The sequence below is a fragment of the Fusarium odoratissimum genome (assembly GCF_000260195.1).
Source record: "Fusarium odoratissimum NRRL 54006 unplaced genomic scaffold supercont1.24, whole genome shotgun sequence".
NCBI lineage: Eukaryota > Fungi > Ascomycota > Sordariomycetes > Hypocreales > Nectriaceae > Fusarium > Fusarium odoratissimum.
The window spans coordinates 111,550-132,757 of record NW_022158709.1 but is presented as its reverse complement, the minus strand read 5'-3'; the positions used below and the strand labels follow the sequence as shown (position 1 = coordinate 132,757).

The 21,208-nt window shown below is 49.6% G+C and overlaps 6 protein-coding genes across 25 annotated transcripts; 2 read left to right on the top strand and 4 right to left on the bottom strand.

The window, feature by feature from the left end:
- Positions 1–392: 392 nt before the first annotated feature.
- Positions 393–4,476, bottom strand: FOIG_11959 (uncharacterized protein). The gene is made up of 3 exons (XM_031212656.1): positions 2,717–4,476; positions 2,402–2,655; positions 393–2,346 (listed from the first exon to the last, which is right to left on the bottom strand). The coding sequence occupies exons 1-3, from the start codon at positions 2,912–2,914 to the stop codon at positions 1,143–1,145; spliced, it is 1,656 nt and encodes a 551-aa protein (XP_031057534.1). The 5' UTR covers positions 2,915–4,476; the 3' UTR covers positions 393–1,142.
- Positions 4,477–5,900: 1,424 nt separating this feature from the next.
- FOIG_11958 (uncharacterized protein) lies at positions 5,901–9,170 on the bottom strand. Of its 4 annotated transcripts, XM_031212652.1 has the most exons (5): positions 8,394–9,170; positions 8,215–8,297; positions 8,107–8,139; positions 7,674–8,048; positions 5,901–7,621 (listed from the first exon to the last, which is right to left on the bottom strand). In XM_031212652.1, the coding sequence occupies exons 1-5, from the start codon at positions 8,467–8,469 to the stop codon at positions 6,689–6,691; spliced, it is 1,500 nt and encodes a 499-aa protein (XP_031057530.1). In that variant the 5' UTR covers positions 8,470–9,170; the 3' UTR covers positions 5,901–6,688. The 4 variants fall into 4 exon arrangements, with proteins under 4 accessions (XP_031057530.1, XP_031057532.1, XP_031057533.1 ...); XM_031212654.1 differs by having other exon boundaries at positions 8,215–9,170; XM_031212655.1 differs by having other exon boundaries at positions 8,107–8,297.
- Positions 9,171–9,708: 538 nt separating this feature from the next.
- Positions 9,709–11,976, bottom strand: FOIG_11957 (uncharacterized protein). The gene is made up of 2 exons (XM_031212651.1): positions 11,485–11,976; positions 9,709–11,432 (listed from the first exon to the last, which is right to left on the bottom strand). Exons 1-2 carry the CDS (start codon positions 11,617–11,619, stop codon positions 10,011–10,013), a joined length of 1,557 nt encoding a protein of 518 aa, XP_031057529.1. The 5' UTR covers positions 11,620–11,976; the 3' UTR covers positions 9,709–10,010.
- Positions 11,977–12,145: 169 nt separating this feature from the next.
- FOIG_11956 (uncharacterized protein) lies at positions 12,146–16,633 on the top strand. Of its 9 annotated transcripts, none has more exons than XM_031212642.1 (6): positions 12,146–12,588; positions 12,677–12,801; positions 12,886–12,997; positions 13,521–13,642; positions 13,702–13,796; positions 13,843–16,633. In XM_031212642.1, the coding sequence occupies exons 2-6, from the start codon at positions 12,732–12,734 to the stop codon at positions 15,367–15,369; spliced, it is 1,926 nt and encodes a 641-aa protein (XP_031057520.1). In that variant the 5' UTR covers positions 12,146–12,588; positions 12,677–12,731; the 3' UTR covers positions 15,370–16,633. The 9 variants fall into 9 exon arrangements, with proteins under 9 accessions (XP_031057520.1, XP_031057521.1, XP_031057525.1 ...); XM_031212643.1 differs by having other exon boundaries at positions 12,146–12,573; positions 13,843–16,165; XM_031212645.1 differs by having other exon boundaries at positions 12,235–12,573; positions 12,895–12,997; positions 13,843–16,181.
- Positions 13,800–17,235, bottom strand: FOIG_11955 (small nuclear ribonucleoprotein). Of its 3 annotated transcripts, XM_031212640.1 has the most exons (4): positions 17,194–17,218; positions 16,769–17,058; positions 16,642–16,713; positions 15,955–16,553 (listed from the first exon to the last, which is right to left on the bottom strand). In XM_031212640.1, the coding sequence occupies exons 2-4, from the start codon at positions 16,965–16,967 to the stop codon at positions 16,423–16,425; spliced, it is 402 nt and encodes a 133-aa protein (XP_031057518.1). In that variant the 5' UTR covers positions 16,968–17,058; positions 17,194–17,218; the 3' UTR covers positions 15,955–16,422. The 3 variants fall into 3 exon arrangements, with proteins under 3 accessions (XP_031057517.1, XP_031057518.1, XP_031057519.1); XM_031212639.1 differs by having other exon boundaries at positions 13,800–16,553; positions 16,769–17,235; XM_031212641.1 differs by lacking the exon at positions 17,194–17,218 and having other exon boundaries at positions 16,123–16,713; positions 16,769–17,024.
- A 1,013-nt stretch (positions 17,236–18,248) lies between these two features.
- On the top strand, positions 18,249–21,194 carry FOIG_11954 (uncharacterized protein). Of its 7 annotated transcripts, XM_031212633.1 has the most exons (4): positions 18,249–19,070; positions 19,432–19,545; positions 19,608–20,960; positions 21,019–21,194. In XM_031212633.1, exons 1-4 carry the CDS (start codon positions 18,968–18,970, stop codon positions 21,048–21,050), a joined length of 1,602 nt encoding a protein of 533 aa, XP_031057511.1. In that variant the 5' UTR covers positions 18,249–18,967; the 3' UTR covers positions 21,051–21,194. The 7 variants fall into 7 exon arrangements, with proteins under 7 accessions (XP_031057511.1, XP_031057510.1, XP_031057515.1 ...); XM_031212632.1 differs by having other exon boundaries at positions 19,608–21,194; XM_031212637.1 differs by having other exon boundaries at positions 19,315–19,545; positions 19,608–21,194.
- Positions 21,195–21,208: the final 14 nt, after the last annotated feature.

Below are 21,208 nucleotides of genomic sequence, written 5' to 3'. Positions count from 1 at the left end.
GCTGAGGGGCCGCTGACATGCTTTGAACTCGGTGGGCCATCGCAGCTGAAAGTGAAGCCTCTTTCCCTGAACGACCTCCGGGTGAATGGTACTCCGGTACCTGTCTCTTCGCTCGCGGTTACGTTCGACGCCTGCTGAATGGTGAAAGATGCCCAGAGGGGTCTAAGGATTGAAAAGGTATCGACTGTCTCTGGGGGTAAGTAAACACAAGAAAGATGTCTTTCGAGAAATAAAATCGAGTGTATACATCACGAAACATTGGCCTGTTTCATTGTATGTTACAGATAACTGTATATATTGGTATCATGCTTAATGCCGCGTAAACGCTGGCCATGAGCTAGTAAGACAATATTACAGATGACAGATGGTAGCTGGCGCTAAAGAAGGAAAGGGCTCTGTGCTGAATTCGGACCTCACTAAATGAAGGTCTCTCGACAGGTCGGAGCTCAATTAACATGTTATTTGAGTCTTGTTTGACCATCATTTGAGCTATCATGTCCTCAAGGCTGGCTTAAGTCCTCTGCTTGAAACACTGTTTGAGGCGGTGGTACTGGAGGAGCAGAATAAAGTGGCAGCCCTCGATGCACGATAAACTTGTGACCTCTGCTTGCAACTCAGAGCGTCTCAGATTACTGGGCGATAGATGCCCATGCTGCTTGAGGGCAGGCAGTAGGACACATATCTGAGGATGCGAGAGAGAACATTGATAAGTGACACATGGACTCTGACCACCAGAGTGTCTGTATGATCTGTTGCGTGCTCAGAGAGGAACTTGGGGATATTATTGAGATTTATACGTCAGTTTCAGTGGCGTCAGGCAAAGGCTGGTTGCCATTGAGGTAGCGTAAAGCGTGTAGACTCGAATGATAGAGAATATGACACGGGTTGGGGAGTGAAACTCGAAATATGGGCGAAATATGTAATAAGTATATTATGTTTATGTGTTATGCTCATCAAGTCGTTTCTTCGTTATATTTCCGGGCGTCTGGCCCAATAGACGCATGTTGATGTGATGCTTCTTCTAATATAATGTCCTTGCCGATGTGCATGTGTATATGTAACTGGTAGCGAGGCGTTGCAACGTGGATGGCGTTTCGGTGAGAGCATCGATGGGTAGTTTCGCTGTCGTCATGGTGATACCATCAAGGGCTTGGGCTTCCTCCCCGACTTGTGTTCTCAACGCAGACCTCTTCGCGTACTGTGACATTTTCGTCGCGGGCATCTCGTTCATAGACAAAGCATCTTTCCGCGTAAATGCCCATCTCGTTCCTTCTTCGCCATACATCACCCAGCCGTCGCACCATGACTCGCTTCCAACCTCCGACATTGAGCACGATACGCTTCCAAGGCGTATGTGAGCTGAGTCTCTCCTTCTCCTGCACAAGTAGTTTGAAGGTTTGCATCGCAGCCTCTCGATCACGGTCGATTCCTGGAGATACCTGTTCTAGAGGGTGGATTATGGTCTGGACGTGTAAGGTCAGCGTGTGCACAGCTGGGAAGACACATATTGCCCTGAGAAAGGTAGTAGGATCGCATAGTCTGGTGTCTAGGTCAAGTTCAAGAGTGTGAACAAACTTCAACCGTTGACCCAATTGAGCTAAATCAACGGGTGCCAGGGTTGGGCATTTCTGGTCATCTTCTGAGAACCCAACGTGGTCCCTCAGTCGTAGCACCTGTAGCGACTTTCGATGTGCTGCAATAGATTCAAGCTGGAACAATCGGGTATGGCAAGTGATGTTCAAGACCTCGAGTGCCTCAATATGATCTTTCACCAACAAGTTCAACCCAATGGTGGCATCTTCTCTCTTGTCAGACAGATGGGCACTGTAGTCTTCCACATGGAGTGTATGCAACGCGGAGAAGTCTCGGAAAGGCACTGAGCGAAGAAAGTTGAAGATGGGCACAGAAATCAACTCGAGCGACTGTATTTTGGAGAAATCCCAATGTTTCTGAACATCCTCAGCTGTATGGCTCCAGTCGTATGACCGTAGCATCAAGTCGACGATGGGTGGCATTCGTTCTCCAGGAGAGAACTTGAAGCACGTGCCTTGACCTCGATCTTCATAGCGTAGTGCTTTTAGCTGTCGAGATTGGACCAGAAGCTGCTTTAACGAGTTGAGCCTCGTTGACAGGACCGGCATCGGATTGGCAAGCTTCAATGACGCCAACAGCTCTGAGGGAATCGATCTCGTAAAAGTGTCCAACGGATTGCCATTGTAGTCTCGTCGCAGGGGGAGGTCCTCGATGTATAGTTGGGTGCTATTCGAGTTGCAATTATGCAGGCGACGGAGCTCCGAAGGTGACCACAGACCCTCTGCAGGAATGTCGCCATCTATGTATTGCCATCTGTTGTCGAACCTATCAGCAAGAGAACGAGGAAATCGAGGATGGGTGCCAGTACCGAACCGACTTTAATCGCTCGATACAAGATAATATTTCGGTAATTCTTGTGGGATCCAAGTTGCTTCGTATTGTGACATGATTTGTGAGATGCGAGATGTGCCGAGAGACATTAGGATAGCGTTGTTCAGCATCTGGTGCGACGAGAGATTCGTTCAAGGTCAGGAATCGGTAGGCGATCGGTGTAGCTATGGCATCGAACCTCTTAGAGACTAGACGCACAGACGTGAGTGTTGGTGAGTCTATTTCACGAAGCTAAAAAGTAGCTTTTAGTATTAGATACTTCTGGTAAAATTGTTTGTAGTGTGTGATATACCTGTTCGAACACAAGAGCCAGAAGTTCCGAGCTAAGGCGATTCAAAGATAGAACTGGCAAAGTCGGAGCCTTGTGCGAAGTGTCCATGCAATAAGAAGATTCCGATGACCTGGGTGAAAGGCAGGGCCGAGCTGGTGGTACAGAGTACGATAGCGTGATGGAGGGTGCGGGAACCAGTAGCTCGGTAATAGATAGCATGGTAAGATGCCAGGCTCCGAGCAGATGGGCCAAAGAATATGTTGGCAAGGAGAAATCGTTTCGGACTTGTGAATAACAAGAACTGATGGGCAGGACGCTGCTTCGACTATGTATAAGTCGGCCAGCTAAGATGATGCCCGGTAATGACCGCCGGGCGTAAACTCTACTTTTTTGTTTGATGACACTAGACTAGTTGAGGCGAAAGTAACGAAGGATGGAAGACGGGCAAGCCTCATGCGGGTTGGGAATCAACGTCGGCACAGCAATCCTCGCTCGACATGGAGTTATGGTCCACCAAAGCAGAGCGGTTCCAGCAAGACGGAACCATAGCAGGGTTAATTGCCAGGATATGAGAGTAAAGACGGGAGGGATGGAATGATATCCACCAGGATTATGTATGGGCATGTCCTTTGCCCAAGCAAGGAGCAGGAGAGTCATGTATGAGCGAGATTCATTGTCGGTGAGAGAATGTTGAGAACAGTCAACAGATGCCTAACTAGGAAGTGAACGAGAGATGGTGATGGTCATGTCACAGAAAGAAAGAAAACGCCAGACAAATGCCAGAAGCTTGGACTATCTCGAGACAACTGAGTGACCAAAGAGTCAAACTAAAAGCGGAGAGACCAGGAGGGATGTGTGGAGATGGCTGAGCCGCCGAAGCGATTAAGATCGGGGTTCCCCTGTGTGGAGAGGCTAAGAAAGCAAAGGTAGACAGATGCGAAGTGTGGACGAAGAAGAAACAAGGATTCTAGTCCAGGTTCGGGAGGTGACAGATGAGAGGCAGGCATGGAGCTAAAGCCAAAGCCAGCTATTGTCGTTGTTATGACTTTGAACAGGAAGCTAAGGAGACGGGACGAATAGTGGACAGAGAGCAGAGACATGGTGTGTAAAACGACATCAGGTACAGAACAGGGAGGAGATTCTTGCGATGCTACGCATGAGGTGTTGTCTCTATGAGAAGAATAAGAAGTGATGACCAATGCCGATCAGAATTTGGGAAACTTTGATGCATCATCACGCCCAAAGAGCGTCTTCGTCTTCGAACCAGGATAGCCATGCCAACGACCTCGGCCGTTGGGCGGGGACTCAGCTTAAGAAATAAGTTGAACATGATGCCGTATCTTGTGATGAATCGAGTCGTGCCGAGGCGGGAGAAACACACGAGAAACGGAGCAAGATTGCGTACGCAACAAGCCATGTGGTTCTATCCATAAGAGAACAAGCTTCATCGCAGTAGATAGGAGACCGCAAGCCATCGAATAGAATGGCCTGTGACATTGATGCCGTGTGCGGGCACCTCCCGCTTCCATTGTCGTACAGAGAAGTAAAAGTCAAGGTCTGATATATTCTCGCAAGAGTTCCCCGAATCGGGAAATGGACCCAATTGAAGGGAACGGTGGCCCCTCATGGTTTCAATGTCTGGAACCAATCGCAGATGTTGAAACGCCCCAGACCACGGTGCGGCGCGCAGCGGGGAGAAAAGAAACTTGAGCATTCAATCGCATTCTTCCGAGACCCTTGTTTGACTGTTCAATGTTAACCTCGTTGCATTGGGTGGCTCGAGTGTTGATGGGTCGACAGAGATCTCGGCCAATGCACTAGCAGGAAAAGCCACATGAAGATTTGTTGTCGCTTGAGATATCGTGTTGTGCTCGAGGCTTTGTTGGCCTTGACTCCAACGCTATAGGTTGATTTAACGTCGAAGCAAGCATTTCCTTTCTTGGATTTAGCGATGGATCCCAATGGCTTGGCTTGTTGGCGGCTCACCGACCCTAGATCCCGGCCGCTGTGGTGATATCAGCTTCAAGCATGCCGTCAAATGCAATGCAAGTTGTCGGTTTGAGTATGAAATTTGCTTGCTTACTCCGTAGCTCAACGGAAAATGGCAGCTGTCATGTGAGACCTTCCCATGTAAGGTATTGTTTACCCAGCAGTCCTTGCTTCCTTCCGGATCCTGTGTCGGCATGGCTGGTGCCTTCCTTGCAATTAAGATTTGTTGCTGTGCTTTTCTGGAAGGAAGCATGGGTTTTGACAGGTGATTGCTTTTTATTGTGAGCTTTCCCGTTTACTTATAACAGCCCCCAGTCTGTTAAGGCCCAAACTTCATTTTAACATCTCTACAACTGACCTGTCGCATCTTATCCCTGGATTTGTTTGGTAATCTCCTGAGGTCTGCTTTACGATCGTTCTTCATCCACCGGGAGTTGTCAATCTCGAATCCATTTCGGTGCATCCACTTTCCGAGTATCCTTGCACGTCTCATCAGCTTCCAGCTGCAACTTCAATATTACATCGCAGCAACGTTATGTTCCTACATCTCGTGTGTCCTCAGAAGGCGGGGCAGACCAGGCCCAAACTAGACGGTGAAGCAGTGGAACAAGAATGTCAAAGATTCCGTCCATGCTTCCTCGATAGCCATGTACGGCGTCATCTGTATCTTCGAAATCAAGTCAACGGAGCCTGCTACCTGCAGTGCAACCCAACGACTTCTCATCCATTTCCCTCCAGTTCATATCAAGGATAGCCGACATGATCTGATGACAACGGTCTTGACCTTCTCGACATTCACGCAGTGATGATAGTGACGGGCAATGCATATTGTCACCTCGTAAATATGCCAACTGCCTATTGCAGATAATTGGGAGCAATTGAGCATGGGCCTTCACATGGGGTGATTGTGGTCAGGTCGTCGTAAAATGCGACTGGCTCGGTAAACGCTGCTCATGGTTACATCAACTGATTAGTCGCAGTGCCCGGAACGGCAATCATAGAATCCTTTCAAGTTCCCAGTCAGCGATCCTGGGGTATTTACGCCTAGGTACCGCGTACCGAGATTCAGTGCTTCAAGATGCGCGCTTTCAACGGTTTCACCATTTTACGTTGCATCGCGCCGTTTCAATGTGTTTCCACACAGGGTTACGAACCAGTGTGGATGAACAACCGTTGTCTGCTGTCTCTCATGTCTCGGTTATGTTTGTGTTACTGTAACGACAAGCAAGAGATACCTTAGCCACGCTGTCGAGTCCGAGACTCGAGACCATAAACCTGAGATTTGCATCTGCAGTGAACCCTAAACAGGCATGCATGACTCTAGATCTGTCTGCCCGACGTCGATACTTGATGTCAGCAGGTTCCAAGGCTCCGACCTGGTGGATCATGGGCCACGCAGCGTTCGTGAAAGTAACCACACTTTGCTATAACCAATTCCGAACCGGCTGAGGGGAACGTGGCACGATTGGATACCTCTTGAATTTGCGAATTGACCTTTGGGTACCGCGACCTTTTCGATCTCGGAGATGCTTCGGGTTGAAACATGTCCTGTCTCTTTGTCGTCCTAATAGCGACAGTTCTCAAATACATATCATATTGGAACTTGATGAGGGAAGGTGATAAATTCCACCTCAACTTCAAACACTGACCGAGACATAGGATCAAGAACAAGTCGTCCTAAGGGCTGAGAACGGGTATTGATGCCCTTGCCTTGACGCAATTAACGATACGATAGGTACAACAAGTAAAGAACGCTATGGGAATCTGCCCTTTCGCCGCGCCAAACTATTTCATGCATGGACGATAACACAAGAATGTCGATCCAGAAACACAATTCCACCTTTCCAAAAGAGTCCATTCCTCACAAATTTGGGGTTACTCGACCCAGGCCGTTGACATCTCAAGCTGAAGCAACGCAGCACATTCTAGTAATTCCAGTAAACTGCGGCGCTTGGATTATAGACAGCAATCATCGTGCGCATTTCTCCATTCCTAACATCGCCTCTAGTACCGGTATATAGGCTCCTTGCTCTTGGGAGGTGGTCCACTTGGCGCATCGTAGATGTCATCGTCGTCGGAGACTTCGTCGAGTCGTTGCTGTGCGGGCGGCTGGGCTGATGGTGTTGAAGCTCCAGCACCGTGCATGTGGACCTTACCAACGGCGCTGTCTTGTCGGCCCAGATAACTTTCCGTGGGTTTGAAGCCAGGATGGAAGGGCTCGTATGCAAGGCGTTCGTGTTCGGAGTACTGAGTCGCTGTGTTGGATGGTGGTTGGACCGAGGAAGAATTGCCTGGCTGAGGGTCTGCAAAGGGGTTCTCGGCGGACTCTTCGTAGGGTCGGTTCGAACTTCCCTCACCAGTCTGGTGTGGAGGACCTGGAGGTGGTGGGTAAGAATGCGTCTCTTTACCCTTGCCGGAACCTGACCCAGATCCGTTGTTGAAGTAGTGATTGTTGCCGTTGGTCTCAGGTTGAGACTCTGACTGCTGCTGAGGCTGAATTTGAGGGGTCAAACTGGGCGACTGTGAGTCGGATCGTTCGTTCAAACCCAATTGTTTTCGGGCACTCAGGACAGCTCGCTTGTGCTGGTTGAGCGCAGTTTGCAGCTGCTCATTGGTGTCGATGAGATTCTCCATCGTGTCGTTATCAGGAGTGGGATTCTCGGACGTCATGTAGCCTTGGATACTGCGGGATGCGCTTGAGCATCGATCAGCAAACTCCTTGATAAGCTCGTTGTCGAGAATCTCGCCGGGAGGCGTATTCATGACAACCTGCTCCAGGAGCTTAGCTGATGTTCGGGCTTCTTCGAGTCGGCTAGCCAGCTCAATGGGGTCAGGCAAGCGCTTGTTCGTGTGGTGTCTCGCAAAGTAATTCTGCGAGTGTGGGTTTGGAGGAGGGGTGTTATAACCGCCTGGCGACATCATGGGTTGCTGCGGTCCCTGCGGCAGCTCGTTAGTATGAAAGGTCCCAACCCGAATCATGTGCACATACACCAAAGTTCTTATAAGCTTGTTCCTTCTCCTTTTGCCACATTGAAGTGAGCAAAGTCAAGTTTTCGTCGTACGCCTTGGTGTGCTGGAAATCATCGAGTGTTTCCATAAAGATCTGGCGCACGCTGGGGTCTCGTACAGCCTTGAGGAGTCCTCGCGCAGTATCGACGAACTTTTGGTCTAGGTTCCGCGTAAAAGTCGCGCCGGGGTTGTCGGTCAAGATGCGCAAGAGCATGATTGCGTTGTACTGCCATGATGGCTTTGAAAAGTACTCTTTGGACAGGTACTTGCGGATCAGGCGCGCGCATTCTGCGGCAGCGGCTGGGGAGGATTCGGCGGCATCGACGATGGGAGGTAGAAAGAGAACTTCGTCTTGCTGTTTCGCACAAGATTAGCTGAGGCATGACATGTGAGGGGGCGACTGTAAAACATACCTTGGACTTTCCTCCAGACTCGCAAAATGCTTTCTAGGCTCTGGTCAGCGATGGCCAGACGGACGACACGGACGGTTTCGCAGGATGCGCGATAATATAGGGACATACCACGCTGTTGTGAGCTGTAGCCTCGGGTGTTCCGGCTGGTGTCGTGCCTGAAGGTGAAGTTCCGGAGGGTCCGTCAGATGCTCCTATGAATTGTCAGCTCTGGACGTGTGCTGTGTTTATTTTGGGCTGCCCGAAACCAAAGAGGTTGATCGCAAGGCAGCGCGCATGAGAACACGTACGATTGGAGACATTGCTGGCTTTTCTTCTGATGCTACCGAGCACCTTGCTCATACCAAGACCCTTCATGGACTTCATGGCTGTGTTGGAAGCTCGCGCCACAGCGGGCGACTCTAGGGGTGGAGGAATCGGGGGGTTTCTTCGAACAGGAGGCGAGATGATGCCTAGAGTTATAGCGGTGTTTGGTTGATGAGGAATAACAAAGTTGTTGAGGTCAAGTTGTGACTCGAAAAGTTGAAGATCTAGGGAAATTAAGGCTCAAATGGGAAGGCGCCGAGGATCCAATGCAATTACTATCACGGTTTCAGAAGCGAACGGTGATGTTGGTTGGTCTTGGTACGTTTCTGCCTCTCGGAGCTGACGATGTTGGAGCGAGCGTCGAATGATTGGCGCCGTTGTCTGGGAGTAGCAAGGGTATTGATCCTTTTGGACTGGTTTGAAGTTGAGGATAAAATTGCTTTTGATTCGAGTGCTGTAGTATAATAGATGATGACAAAGCAACAATTAAACACTGATTGTCCAGTGATTTGCTGTTTACCCGTAACTCTTCTGTAACTGTAACTGTACTTGTTCCTTTCTTGTTTGGTCTCGTCGATATTCAAAGTTCGGAGTTGTTAAGGGTCCGTGATGCGCCTCCCGCTAATACAGCCCCGTGCGTCACCCACTCTCTGGGCTGGGATTTGCAGGGTCCTACAAGGTCGAAATAGAGCAATCTTGCGATAGGCAAAAAAGCTGAGGCGCGAGGAAAGAGAAGATATCAATTTACGCATCAAATAAACATAAAGCTCTAGACAATGGCCTAATTATCAACAAATATAACTACCTTAACCCAACTGTAAAGCGGCCGCCGTTGCACAGCCTCATCACCCTACGCAATCAACCCCTCTCTATCGCCGCCGTAACACATGACATTAGCATTACCCTTAGCATTAGCATTGGCATCGTGTCTTGGCTTCACTCTGGGCTTTGTCATGAAATTTGCCGGACCTCTTCTCACTAACGTACATCCGTTTAAGAGAGAGACGGACAAACAAGAACGCGTGGCATTTCAATATGCGGAGTGTTCATCTAAAAGGTGAAGATCCGCGCTATCTCCACATTGGTAGCCGTTCTTCTGGATCTCTAACACGCGGCCCGAAGTTTGAAAGCTGGAGAGACTGTTATAGTGCACCCTTTAACATACAGTAAACGCCGTTAAAAGTGAGTGGTAGAATGTGTCAAGTTATAAGCTTGAACTACGTAAGCTTCATCTACTAAGATCATGCTTGTCTAAGAATCTGACACTCAGAGATCGCATACACCGTGAGGTTGGCAGGGGTCTCGCTGTATTCGTTAAATTGCTGCGGACTTCAGGTTGTATAAGTCCGACAGACGCTCAAACCTCTCGGCAGTTTTCTTTGCGCTGGTGTAGCCTACAAGCGAGCATCTGATAAGCGACACCGTTTCCTGTCACCCAGGCCTCCAACACATGCTCCCACGACACCCTCTTGTAGTCAAAGTCGTATCTATTCTTCATTATATAACAGTACAGCTCTTGACCGCCATGAAAAGTCTCCATAACAGACGATCGCTGGCCATGACCTCTTGGCGCTAGCTACTGACTGACCACCCTCCGCCTCCTAGTCTTCGTCATCACCTTCGTCGTCCGACTCATCTTCCGAATCCGGTGATATGTCCTCCACAATCAGATTTCCTGACCGTCCAATCTTCTCCCCCATCGTCACTGTTGTGCTAGGCTCGTACACCGTTCTGGGGAGAATGGAGGCGATTCGGAACTTGTACTCGTGCTCGTACTCCCCCGGCTTCTCAGCACCCGCTGCACCCTCCTCTTTGAGAACACTGTAGCACTCCACAAAGGCATACAGGTCCTCCAGGGAGGCATCTTGGGGGAACCGCCGCACAATTCGGCCGATACCCGATTCCTCGGGCATCTTGAGTGCGACTCGTACCACGCTCTTATCGCTGGTTGGTGGCTCAGGCACAATAGTTGTAGCTCTCCAAGCAATCCATTGCTCGCGCTTCTCTTCGAGTCTCTTTGCTGCCTCTGCTTCTTCTTGCGCGCGCTTCTCTGCTGCTGCTGCGGCCGCCGCTGCTTCTCTCTTCTGGCGTGCGCGTTCTCGGTCAATAGCTAGCGACCGTTCGTAGGCCGAGTCTTGCTCAGTTCGTAGATTTCTCGTTACTTCCTGGGCTGTTCGCTCTGCGCGTACTCCATCAAGATCTGCGCCGTACTTTTCGATAGCTGCTCGAAGCTCTGATAGGTAAGTGGAGGGAGGCATGGGTCCAACTAGTCTCTTGACGATCCCCATTCGTGTACTGCCCTCCTTTGGTGTAAGGCAAACCAGTGCCGAGAAGGGAAACTTGGTGCAGATATACTCCTGAGCCACCTGATATGCCTCGGAATCCAAGACGTTTCCGCCCCACAGAATTATGTTGTTGGAAGGATCTTTGATGAAGTTCACCACTTCTGGTGCTAGTAAAGTCTCTTTTACGAAAGACTCGGTATCATCGTGCTCAGGCGACATCAATACCACAAGCATAAACTTGAGGTCCTTCTTGGCTTGATCATGCGCCTGAGCGACACCGCCCTCGAAAAAGGGCAATTCGTTCTCTCCATACTCCTCTTCGAACTCTCGCTTGAATCTCGAGGCGGTGTCTCGAGGCATGAGAGGTCGGCGACCATTGGTGCCTCTGAAGCCTGTCGAGATTCTGCTCGTAACAGCCCGTGGCCGAATCGGGGCGGGCAAGAAAGACAGCGCATAGATCAAAGTCCGAAACAGAGTCGAGGCAGCTCTCCAGCCTAAGCTAAAGGGTGTGAGGAGCAGACCCAGCAACCATGGTGTTCGATTTGTGACAGGGTTCTGAGGCACGATTCTTGGAGCTAGATCGGTGCGCTGTCGTGGTGAAGCTCGAGGGGCACGAATTGCCTCATCAAAAAGGCTCTCTTGTAGGTTTTCGTGCCGCGCTGTCGCTCGGGGTATTTCTTGTTGTGCTGCAGCTACTGGGTCTGCAACTTCGCCGTCGAAGAACTTGGCGATTGCAATCTATGATGCATCGTTAGAAGCATGAAAAGGAGCAAAGAAGCGAGTTTGATACCTGAACATTCCATTCGGAGCGTCGGAGAAGCGGAATAGCTTCGCTGATCTCTTGGTTGGTCACTTGTGTATATTGATCAAGAGCCTCCTGCTGAGTAGTGGACAGTTGTCCCAAGTCCATATCGCCTTCAGCCATTTTGTCAACCTATATCATCCACACTGCTCTTTTTGCAGGGTTCGAAGAATGTATCTCAGGTGAATAGCAACAAGAGGGGAAAGAAACCGAGTTCAAATGTGCGGGAACGAAGAGTGAATGCGGTCTACGTTTCGCTTGTGGTGTAACCCCACGGTTTTATAAGATCCAATACATTGAGCATTCGTAAATAAGTGGATGGAAGATTCCGGCTTCGCTGTATATAAATGAATAAAAGAGTGTGTAGGAAAATTAAAAGCTTCAGGCAAACAGAGATAATAAGAAGTTTGAATTGGACTTTATTGAAGTATCTCTTGTATGTGATATCGAAAGAAGAGAGCTAGAGATGAGGTTGACGAATGATGGCATCAAGCGCGTCAGAGCTAAAGTGGGCGGGCTTGCTTATCAAAAGTCAGATTAAACCCATTTTGGGGTGGGCTATTCTTCGGGACAATGATATTATTGGTGTCTTGGGAACAACGAACTGGCTTCAGGTTTGGCGTCATGCCGTGGAGACACATGTATAAGTATATTTCCATACAAAATAGTAGAAAAGATACTACGATTAAGCGCATTGCTTTGCTACGGGTAGGCTTGCGACACTGCAGGCTTGTTCACCCAACCCAACTGAAGTGTCTAGTCCGTCCACCAAAACTGCCCCCCCCACCGCCCACATCCACATCCGCACCTAATCCAACCACTCGTTCAACTCCTCCATACCTTACCTCAACCTCACCTCTCCTCCCGACCTCGCAAGACTTTGCTTGCTCCCGCTACAAGAGGCGACGGCCCGCGCCTTGTTCCCCCTCGAACACGGTCGTTGGCTTCCCGCGCTTTAATCACTGTTCAAGCTGGTCTGCGACGGCCAGCCTCTGGACCCCGCCGTTCGTCTCGTTACTCCATGGGCGGCCGCTCGCCTCGATCAATTGAACAATGGGAAATGCTTGCCAGAGTCAAGTAGGTGCTGTTTTTGTCAGTATTCGGCCTAGGTCCTGTGGGAATTGTTTTCTGCACAAGGTCGTTTTTCAGTCGGCAGCTTGCTAACGTCCTCCTCTTTCAGACGTCGTAAACACAGCCAAGCGGGCTGCACTACCTTCAACACTATATAACTGACCATGGCGACTTCGCGATATCAAACGGCCGATCTACGACGCCAAGTCGGGTCCCCAAGACCCAAAGGACGCGGTTCGTTTGCCCTTCCATCCCACGATACGACACACCCCACCATCAAATCAACTCCAACATGAACGCTGACCTGCGCTCTCCCAGAGAATAAAGATACACTATGCCGAAACGTACTCATTTATGGCCATTGTCGATACGAGGACCAAGGCTGCGCCTTTAGCCACGATCAGAACAAAAATAACTCCAATTCAGACTTGTAGGTTACTCAAACTTTTGTTTTGTTTATTTGTTGTTTTCGGGATGGATGGACCCATGATGCGACAGTTCGCAGTACCCAAATTCGATCCGACTTCGCTTGGCTTATAAAGTTACACACTTCAGCCACGAAAGCCTCACCCTGTCGGTTTATGGTGAGTTTGTCAATGAGGCTTACAAGTGACCATTGTATACACTGGTTGCATACTTTTTCTCTGTAGACGGGAGACTTCAATGCTGCAGCAGGAAGGACCGTATGTCGCATGACCTCTCCGCTCATCGGCCGATACTTCCTCATCACTAATGACTTGCCTTGCCTCGCCAACTTTACTTCAACTCTTCCAAAACACAACGCTCCCATGTATCAGCAACTCATGATACTGCATCGCTACTTCAGACATATCATTTCCAAATATACCACGCTCTTTCATATTCAAGTTGACTCTGAGCGAGCTGATACTCCGTATTCAGCAACTGACACTGCGATTCCGGACCTCCAAGATGGCTAATGATGATGAATCCAGATCCAAGAAAGCACTCAACGTTGAATCGCCATCTTTCACGCCCGCTAGCGTTGGAAGTAAAAAGGCTACTTTCTCTTCACAAGCTGCCAGCGCTCCAGCTTTTACACCACGTGGCTTAGGCTGTATGTCCCCATAAGTACCCTCAGTCTTGTGTCAGTCAACTGACAAAATGTTTGTAAAGCCGCCACCCCCGTTGGACCCCAAGACGGCGACAGCAGCGTCTTCAATCCTGCAACTGTCCGCGAATTTACCCCTAACTTTGACGTGAACAGCACGGTATGACTGTCACTACCAATGTCGAGACTCTTCGCTGATTAGATAGACTACTTCCGCAAATGGCTCCGGCCAAGATGGCGGGATGTCTTATGACCCCTTCACTGTGCCTACTATGAATCAAGGCATTACTACTCCTCAGTACAATCCTTATGCCGAAGATCCGGGAGCTCTCGGTGGCCATGGGCCAGGGTACTTCCCAGCACAGAATGCGTTCGCTGCTCCTGTTCAGCCTCTGCAACATCACTTATACTTCCCCGCTGGGCCACGTCGAGATGATTTGATGCCATATCATCGTGTTCCTCACGACTTTTTCCTGGCCGAGAAAGATCGAATTGAGATTGTCAATAAGCTTGAAGCAACTGGCCAAGTTCTCCCCAACTCGCAGTTGCCGCAACTCGACAATTACCACAACTTGGTGCCCTTGGATACGACCCATCGGAAAAATGCCAATATCTTCGGCTATCCGAGCTGGGTCTACAAAGCTACTCAAACCAAGTCGGGTCACACTTACTGTCTCAGGCGATTAGAAGGCTACAGGCTCACCAACGAGAATGCCATCAGGCTTGTCAAAGAGTGGCGACGCATCAATAATGGCAGCGTGGTTTCTATCATCGATGCGTTTACCACCCGCGCCTTCGGGGACAGCTCACTCATCTTTGTACAAAACTATTTCCCCCTCTCCAAAACACTTGTTGAGGCTCACTTGACCCCAAGCAGTACCCATGGTACACGTTTCCAAGCTAAAACACCCATTGCAGAGAACGTCCTATGGGGATACATTTCACAGATTGCCAATGCGCTCCAGGCTATCCATTCGGTCAATTTGGCAGCACGGTGCATCGACCCTAGCAAAATTATTCTTACAGACAAGGGCCGCATCCGTCTCAGCGCATGCTCTATCTTGGACGTTGTTCAATATGATGCTCATCGATCCATTCAAGAGCTTCAGCAAGAAGACTTCATTCAATTCGGCCGGTTATTGCTCTGTCTAACGACTAACACTCTGCCAATCCATCTTACTAATTTTAACATGTCGTTGGAACAATTGTCGAGGGTATATTCAGTCGAACTGAGGGATACTGTGCTGTGGCTCCTCACCCCTCAGCAACCACCAGCACAGAAAGGCATCGAGGAATTCGTACGCGGAATTGCTGGTCGTATCACATCCACGTTTGACCAAAATCTTCAAGCCTACGACAAGGCCCGCGCCGACGTCATGCGGGAGGTGGAGAACGGCAGGGTTGCCAGACTGATGATGAAGCTCGCGACTGTCAACGAGCGATATGACTTCAACGGCGATCAGAATTGGTCCGAAAATGGTGAGCGGTATATGCTCAAACTCTTCAGAGACTACGTTTTCCATCAAGTGGACAGCAACGGCAATCCAGTTCTGGATATGGGACACATGCTTCGCTGCATGAGCAAACTAGATATCGGGACGGAGGAGAGGGTTTGTCTTACCAGTCGAGACGAACAGACCAGCTTCCTCGTCAGCTACAAGGAGCTTAAGAAGATGCTGGCGAATTCCTACGGAGAACTTGTCAAGGCGAGCAAATCAGGTCGAAGCTTTTAGTCCCAGCAGGAACAACAACCTAGCTCGTGGCAAGTTTCAGACAAACACGGTAAAAGGCCTCGGCCACCGCCAGGATTTTAGAAAAAGCCATGCTCAGGGCGAGGAAGACAGTATGGGACTGGATTTGATGGTAGATCGGCGGGTATTGGCCCAGCCAGTCTCGTGCATTTTCTATTCCCACGAGGCCAAAGTCTTATAGAGCAACAGAATATTTTCCAAGGGAACAAACTTATCAGGAGAGAGCAAGGTCTCAAAGCGAATCAGACCATTCACTGGGGTTTCCCGGCGAGTCACACCGAGGCTTTGAGAAGAAACCAGTACGCAACGCACAGGCAGGCCCAAGCAAGCCTTCGCCATTGCTTGGGGAGGGATCAAACGACGGCTTACAAGAAGGACCGAGTCCTCAGGACAACACAGAAACCCCGGCTATCAAGAAGGAGATGAACATGAGAACGATAGGACCAGAAAAACAAAGAGCACCGATTTTTGAGAACAGTCTCTCAGACAATCACGACAACTTGGGTACTTATAAGGGCATCGCCTTGGATCACTCAGGCACTCATGACTGGCAATATTGTCAGAAGATTTCTAGTTGTGTCATATAACGCGATGGGGATTAGGACATTGGATGCAATCTACAGGGTCAGGATGGTTTGCCATGACTGATGATGTTTAGACTGCGTGTGTATATGGAAGAGGTTAGTGGTGGTTTTGAAGCAGAGCGAGATGAGATAGCGAGACAGAAACAACTTATTTGCCTTTTCAATATGATATATTGCCTTCATTCATTACAATATTCTATGAAGTGGCGGCTGACGTGATGATTTCACGTTTGGAGCCAGGGGTTTTCGTGAAATGCTGCTTTTGATGCCCATACATAAACCAAAATTGCCATGCTAGTAGCTGGCGATCTATTTGTGTCGCTCGGTTTTTTTTTTTTGGATTTAGCCCAGCCTTGACACGGCCGTTTATATGGTAACCAGCTCCAGGTCGGACGTTTTGTTGTTTGCCTTTGTCGTAATATTCGTTTCCAGCTTGATAACAGTTGACTCCTCAATCATCCTCGGCTTGCACAAAAGGGTTGGCAATCTCTTCGCTGCCGTCGACTGGGCTAACGAGAACAAGGAGGGTACCTCGAACAACTACGAGGCCGAGGGATCGAGTCGAGTCGTTTCCTTCGTCGTCTGTAGTCATCGTGTTAGTTGCGAGTACCCAGCCAGGAACGAACAGAATATGGATCAGGAGATGGTTTGTAGGAGTCGCGCTTCATACCTCGAACAACCTCATGTACATCATCTAGTACCAGGTTCATGAGAGCATCATAGCCCTTCAATGTGCCCTTGACTGAATCAGAAGTTAGTGATTCGGCTTCACTCGCACGCAACTCGAACAAACATACCCTCGCGACCACCGTTAAACTTGACAGTGATCTGCTTGTCCATATACTTGCCCAAGTCGAGAATGTTCTCCTTCTTGGGTCTCTCGCGCTCCTGCTGCGCGCCTCCCGCGCCGCCTCCTCCACGACCGCCTCCGCGTCCACCTCGGGGATGCGATCCTTGGCCACCGCGGCCGCCTCGGTGTGAGGGTCTATCGGACATGGCGTATCTTGGGGGGGCTAGGTTGAGGAGATGGGATGTGATATCGGTGATGAGCTTGAGGTTTGGGTTGAAGTTGGAACTTGTGATGGCTCTAGTGGGGTGAGCGATGCTAATACAATTATGGAGATATACGTGTGTGGATTTGGGCTGTTTGTGGGGAGGTATGTGTGAGATTGGTGCGAGAGTGGAGTGCGAGAAGAGAGCTTGACTTGAGCTTGATACATACGATTCGACCAATGAGTGGCAGGAATTTGATACAGCAACACTTCTTCATGTGAATACGATAATCATAACTCACACCGCGTAATCATCTGGTCTAGTCTGCCAACTGCAGGAAAGACACTGATCATCAGAAACAAGTCTAACAAAATGCAGGAGAGCTTTGTCGATTAGTGATGGTCACTTACGGACTTTCAGTGCCGCAATACTGAGCGTGATACTATTGGACCTCTAATATCAATGCAAGTGGAAGTGGAAGTACAAGAAGATGAAATATATCGCTCGCGTGCCTCGGAGACCAGCGTCGCAAATTGCAGTAGCAGATCGACGAGCGGGATGATGCAGCGCCAGTGATATTGCCTCACTCATCTGACTTGAAACTAGATCCATGCAGCTTGAGCTTGTCTCTTTTCCTGTTTACCGCCTGTAAAGCATCCCTCCCTCCATCCGTGCAGGCTACTCTCTACCTTGGGGTGTGCAGCAGCACAGCCTCATACAAAGATCCCGCGCTGGGACATGCATTAAGACGCCTATGTACAGATTGACAGGAGTGATATGCGACTCTCATTGTAAGTCTATGAGTTGTTTTTTGGCATGTACTTGACTCCTCAGAGGAGGCCTCTTAATATCCATCATGAACTGTCCGAAAAAGGAAATCAAGCTACATTAGCATTGGGTCTTGAGCCCGCTGGCCCGCCGTTAAGCTGTGTGTCTGGGCGGCTGGCAGTGGTTGCAGTACCCAGGTATAGTTGATGCGATGCATTCATAGGGCATCACCAGGGCATTTGTGTCTGTCAGTTTCAAATTGGTTACTGCTGCTACCGCTCTTTGTCCTTAAATCCTCTTGGCCTACCTCATTACTTCTTTTCTCTGAAGTTTCCAAAAAGTCTTTCGTCCTCAAAGGAATTATTAACTATCGTCGTCCTTTTTAGGCGCTACAAGTCGGAGATTTTGGTGTTGGCATACCCTCCATTCATATCCATTCCAATTAACTCGACCGTTGTCACCTTCGGCCTCGCACCTCGTTCCGCTGCACTGTTCCCCCACATGGTCCCGATTCCCCGGCACTTTCTTCTTGCTCCAAGGCTCCCCGTCTCTTTTCCGTATTTCCTTGTGCTTCTCCCCCAGCCCGTCCAATATTTGAACCCTTTCAGTCTCCTTTTTTCTCGCTCTTGAAGGCTCCTCTTCACCCACTTGGACTCCAACGTTACCCGTCGTAGCTCGGTGCGTTATTTTGCGCGAGGGATTTTCTGTGCTGGAATAAAATTGAGCCTGCTCTACGGAGAATCAACAATTGTTCTCCTCTTGGCGCCCATTTACCTGCATATCTATCTGGGGGGGACGGACTCTCTAATACTACAAAATCGACATATCCTCTCAATCCATCGTCAACTTATTCCGGCTTCACTCCGTCGCCATGAATATCCAATAACCGCTGTCGTCCCATCCACTCTCTCCTCTTCTCTCCTATCAGTCAATCGATCAATTGGAATCCCCGTCGCAATCCCTTCGCGACGTTGCCACTCACCTGACTCTAATTCGTCCTACGGTCAAATCTCTCAGAGAAGCTTTGATATCTCCCTATTCTGTCCACTTTTCAGCGCAACCCAGGCAGATCTGTCCGCTTCATAGGTCATTTCAGGGTTCATTCTCGGCTAGGACGTTTGTTGGTCAAGCGTAAGCGCCTCATTCTGTCACACGGCTGGCCTGGCATCCAAGCTCGTCTATCAATCTCGACCCTTTGGTCAACATACCGCATTTACACTCATCAATCACCCATCATGGGCCATACTTCCGACTCGGAACCTGCAAAACGAAAGCGTGATGTCGATGATGCCGGTGGTCAAGGTCGCGCTCAGCACGCACCTACATCTCTTCAGCAAGGTATGTCTAGTATGACAACAGCCGTCAAAGGCTGCACCATATTGTGTCGCCTCAAATCCTGAGACGTTTCGTTTGTAGCACCACATACGAGACTGTCTTGTTTGCCTTGACCTCGCCGTTGCACACTTGCATGTGTCTTCGTGTCTTCTACATTCTTCAATGCATGTCGTCGCCTGATGGCACGCGCAAACGAGACGGCACTTGAAAAGCCGATGTTCTTGGTTTGACTCCTCGCCGGAAGTAGCGTTCAGCTCGACTCCTCCAGGGACGCACATGCTTGTTGCTTTTGTATCCGGCTTTTCTGTCTTGGTGCGCTGGCACAGCTTGTTCGCTTGGAGGGTATGCTAACCCAACCTCAAAGGCGTTCCCGGTTATATCCACTATCTCCCGAGATCAAATGCATCGCATTTGAGCCTCGTACAAGGTGACGCAGACACATTTGCCGACATCATCGGTCTGATTGGCGAATATGAGAGTAAGGATGCCAAGAGAACCATTGAAACCATTAATGTGATACCATTTACTGACGTACATCAGACGTGTTGGACAGGCATGAGAGTCTTGCAGCAAGTCTTGGGGCTAAACTTACCGGTCCAAGACTTTTGAGAGGCATTGAGAAGTTTTTCGATGGACCAATCAAGACGACACCACTTCAGCCCTTCTCCAACCCTATAAGTTGGCTGGACGTTGTCAGTTTTGCGAGATCAAACCCAAAGGATTTCACCCTCGTTCAAAAGGCGGATGGCTCCCGATGCTGCCAGTTTGTTCTCAAGGGCTCACAGGTGGAGATTATGGAGGACGATTGGCGTTTGGTATGGTCTGGCGCTTTAGATCGGTTCCCCCTGGATCACCCCCTTGAAGAGGATGAGACGGCAGAACTGGCGACATTGGATATTCTCGAACAAAGAACATCAATTCTGTACAAGAAGGCTGACGAAGTGGCGGCAAGAGCCCGTATACTTAACCATCGGCTGGGGCAGAGGAAGCAGGATATTCGTCGACGCAGGAGCACACAGGACACACCGCCGTCACGATATCAGCCCACTAACAGCACTGGCAGTAGCAGTTCACAGCGAACGGCCAACTTTAGCGCCGGTTATGATTTACATGCAGATTTGCTGCAGCAGTTTCTCGCAGCTTCAGCTTCACCACCGCCATCTCGGTCAACTTCAGTTACAGGAATCCCTATAACCACTTTGAGTCAACCATCTCCATCGCACAGCACAACCCACTCTCAAGCGCACGGTCCGAGGTACAGTGGCCATGCAGCAGAGACAACGATGCAACCTGTGATGGACAGCCGCGAGGCAGCTTTCCGGTCTCTTATTACACAAAGGACTGACCAGCTGGGTAAGGGGGATGTGATCAACCCACCGTGCGATCGCTGTCGGCGACTAAGGGTTGAATGTGTTAAGCATTTGACAGCATGCTCAGGATGTACCAAAAAGCATGCAAAATGCAGTTGGAAAACAGTCACAGATGATGAGTTCCGACAACTCAAGCGAGACATGGGTCTCAGGGATGAAATGGATGTTGATGGGCAATCAGACAGTGGACGAGGTCCTGACACATTAGACCCCAAAGACGGACATTCGAGTCGACTTGGGGAGAGGCAAGAAGCAGGCAGAACGTCCGGGGATAGAACACCAGGAACACACGGTACGGATGAAGGTTCGAGGCCTCCTAGTCGGGACAACGGGCATCTTCCCAGTACAATGGAGCCGTCGACCGCATCGATGCACCGATTCGATCTGAGCGCAGAACGACATCGGCTCCCTTTTGGAATGGGGCAATCAGCCAGGTCGGATCACAGCAACCATTCGGTCGAAGCATTAGCACCTGGATCGATAGCCACGGGGTTGGCGAGTTCGCTGGCAACACCTTCGAACAGTACGTATAGGGGTAGTGATGGTTCGTTGAATCCTTCAGCCAGCTGATACTGCATCAGTCAGAATAGCCCCGCTGGCGTTTTACGCATGAAAGTACCGACTTGTCAGAGTCAACACATGGAGATGGCTTGACAAGGAAGAGAGTGTGCGAGAAGAAGTCAACGTTTTATGAATATAATGAATATAAAGACATTTAAAATCATGTCCAAGCATATCATCGCATTTAAAGAACTGCCATTATTTGTGTTC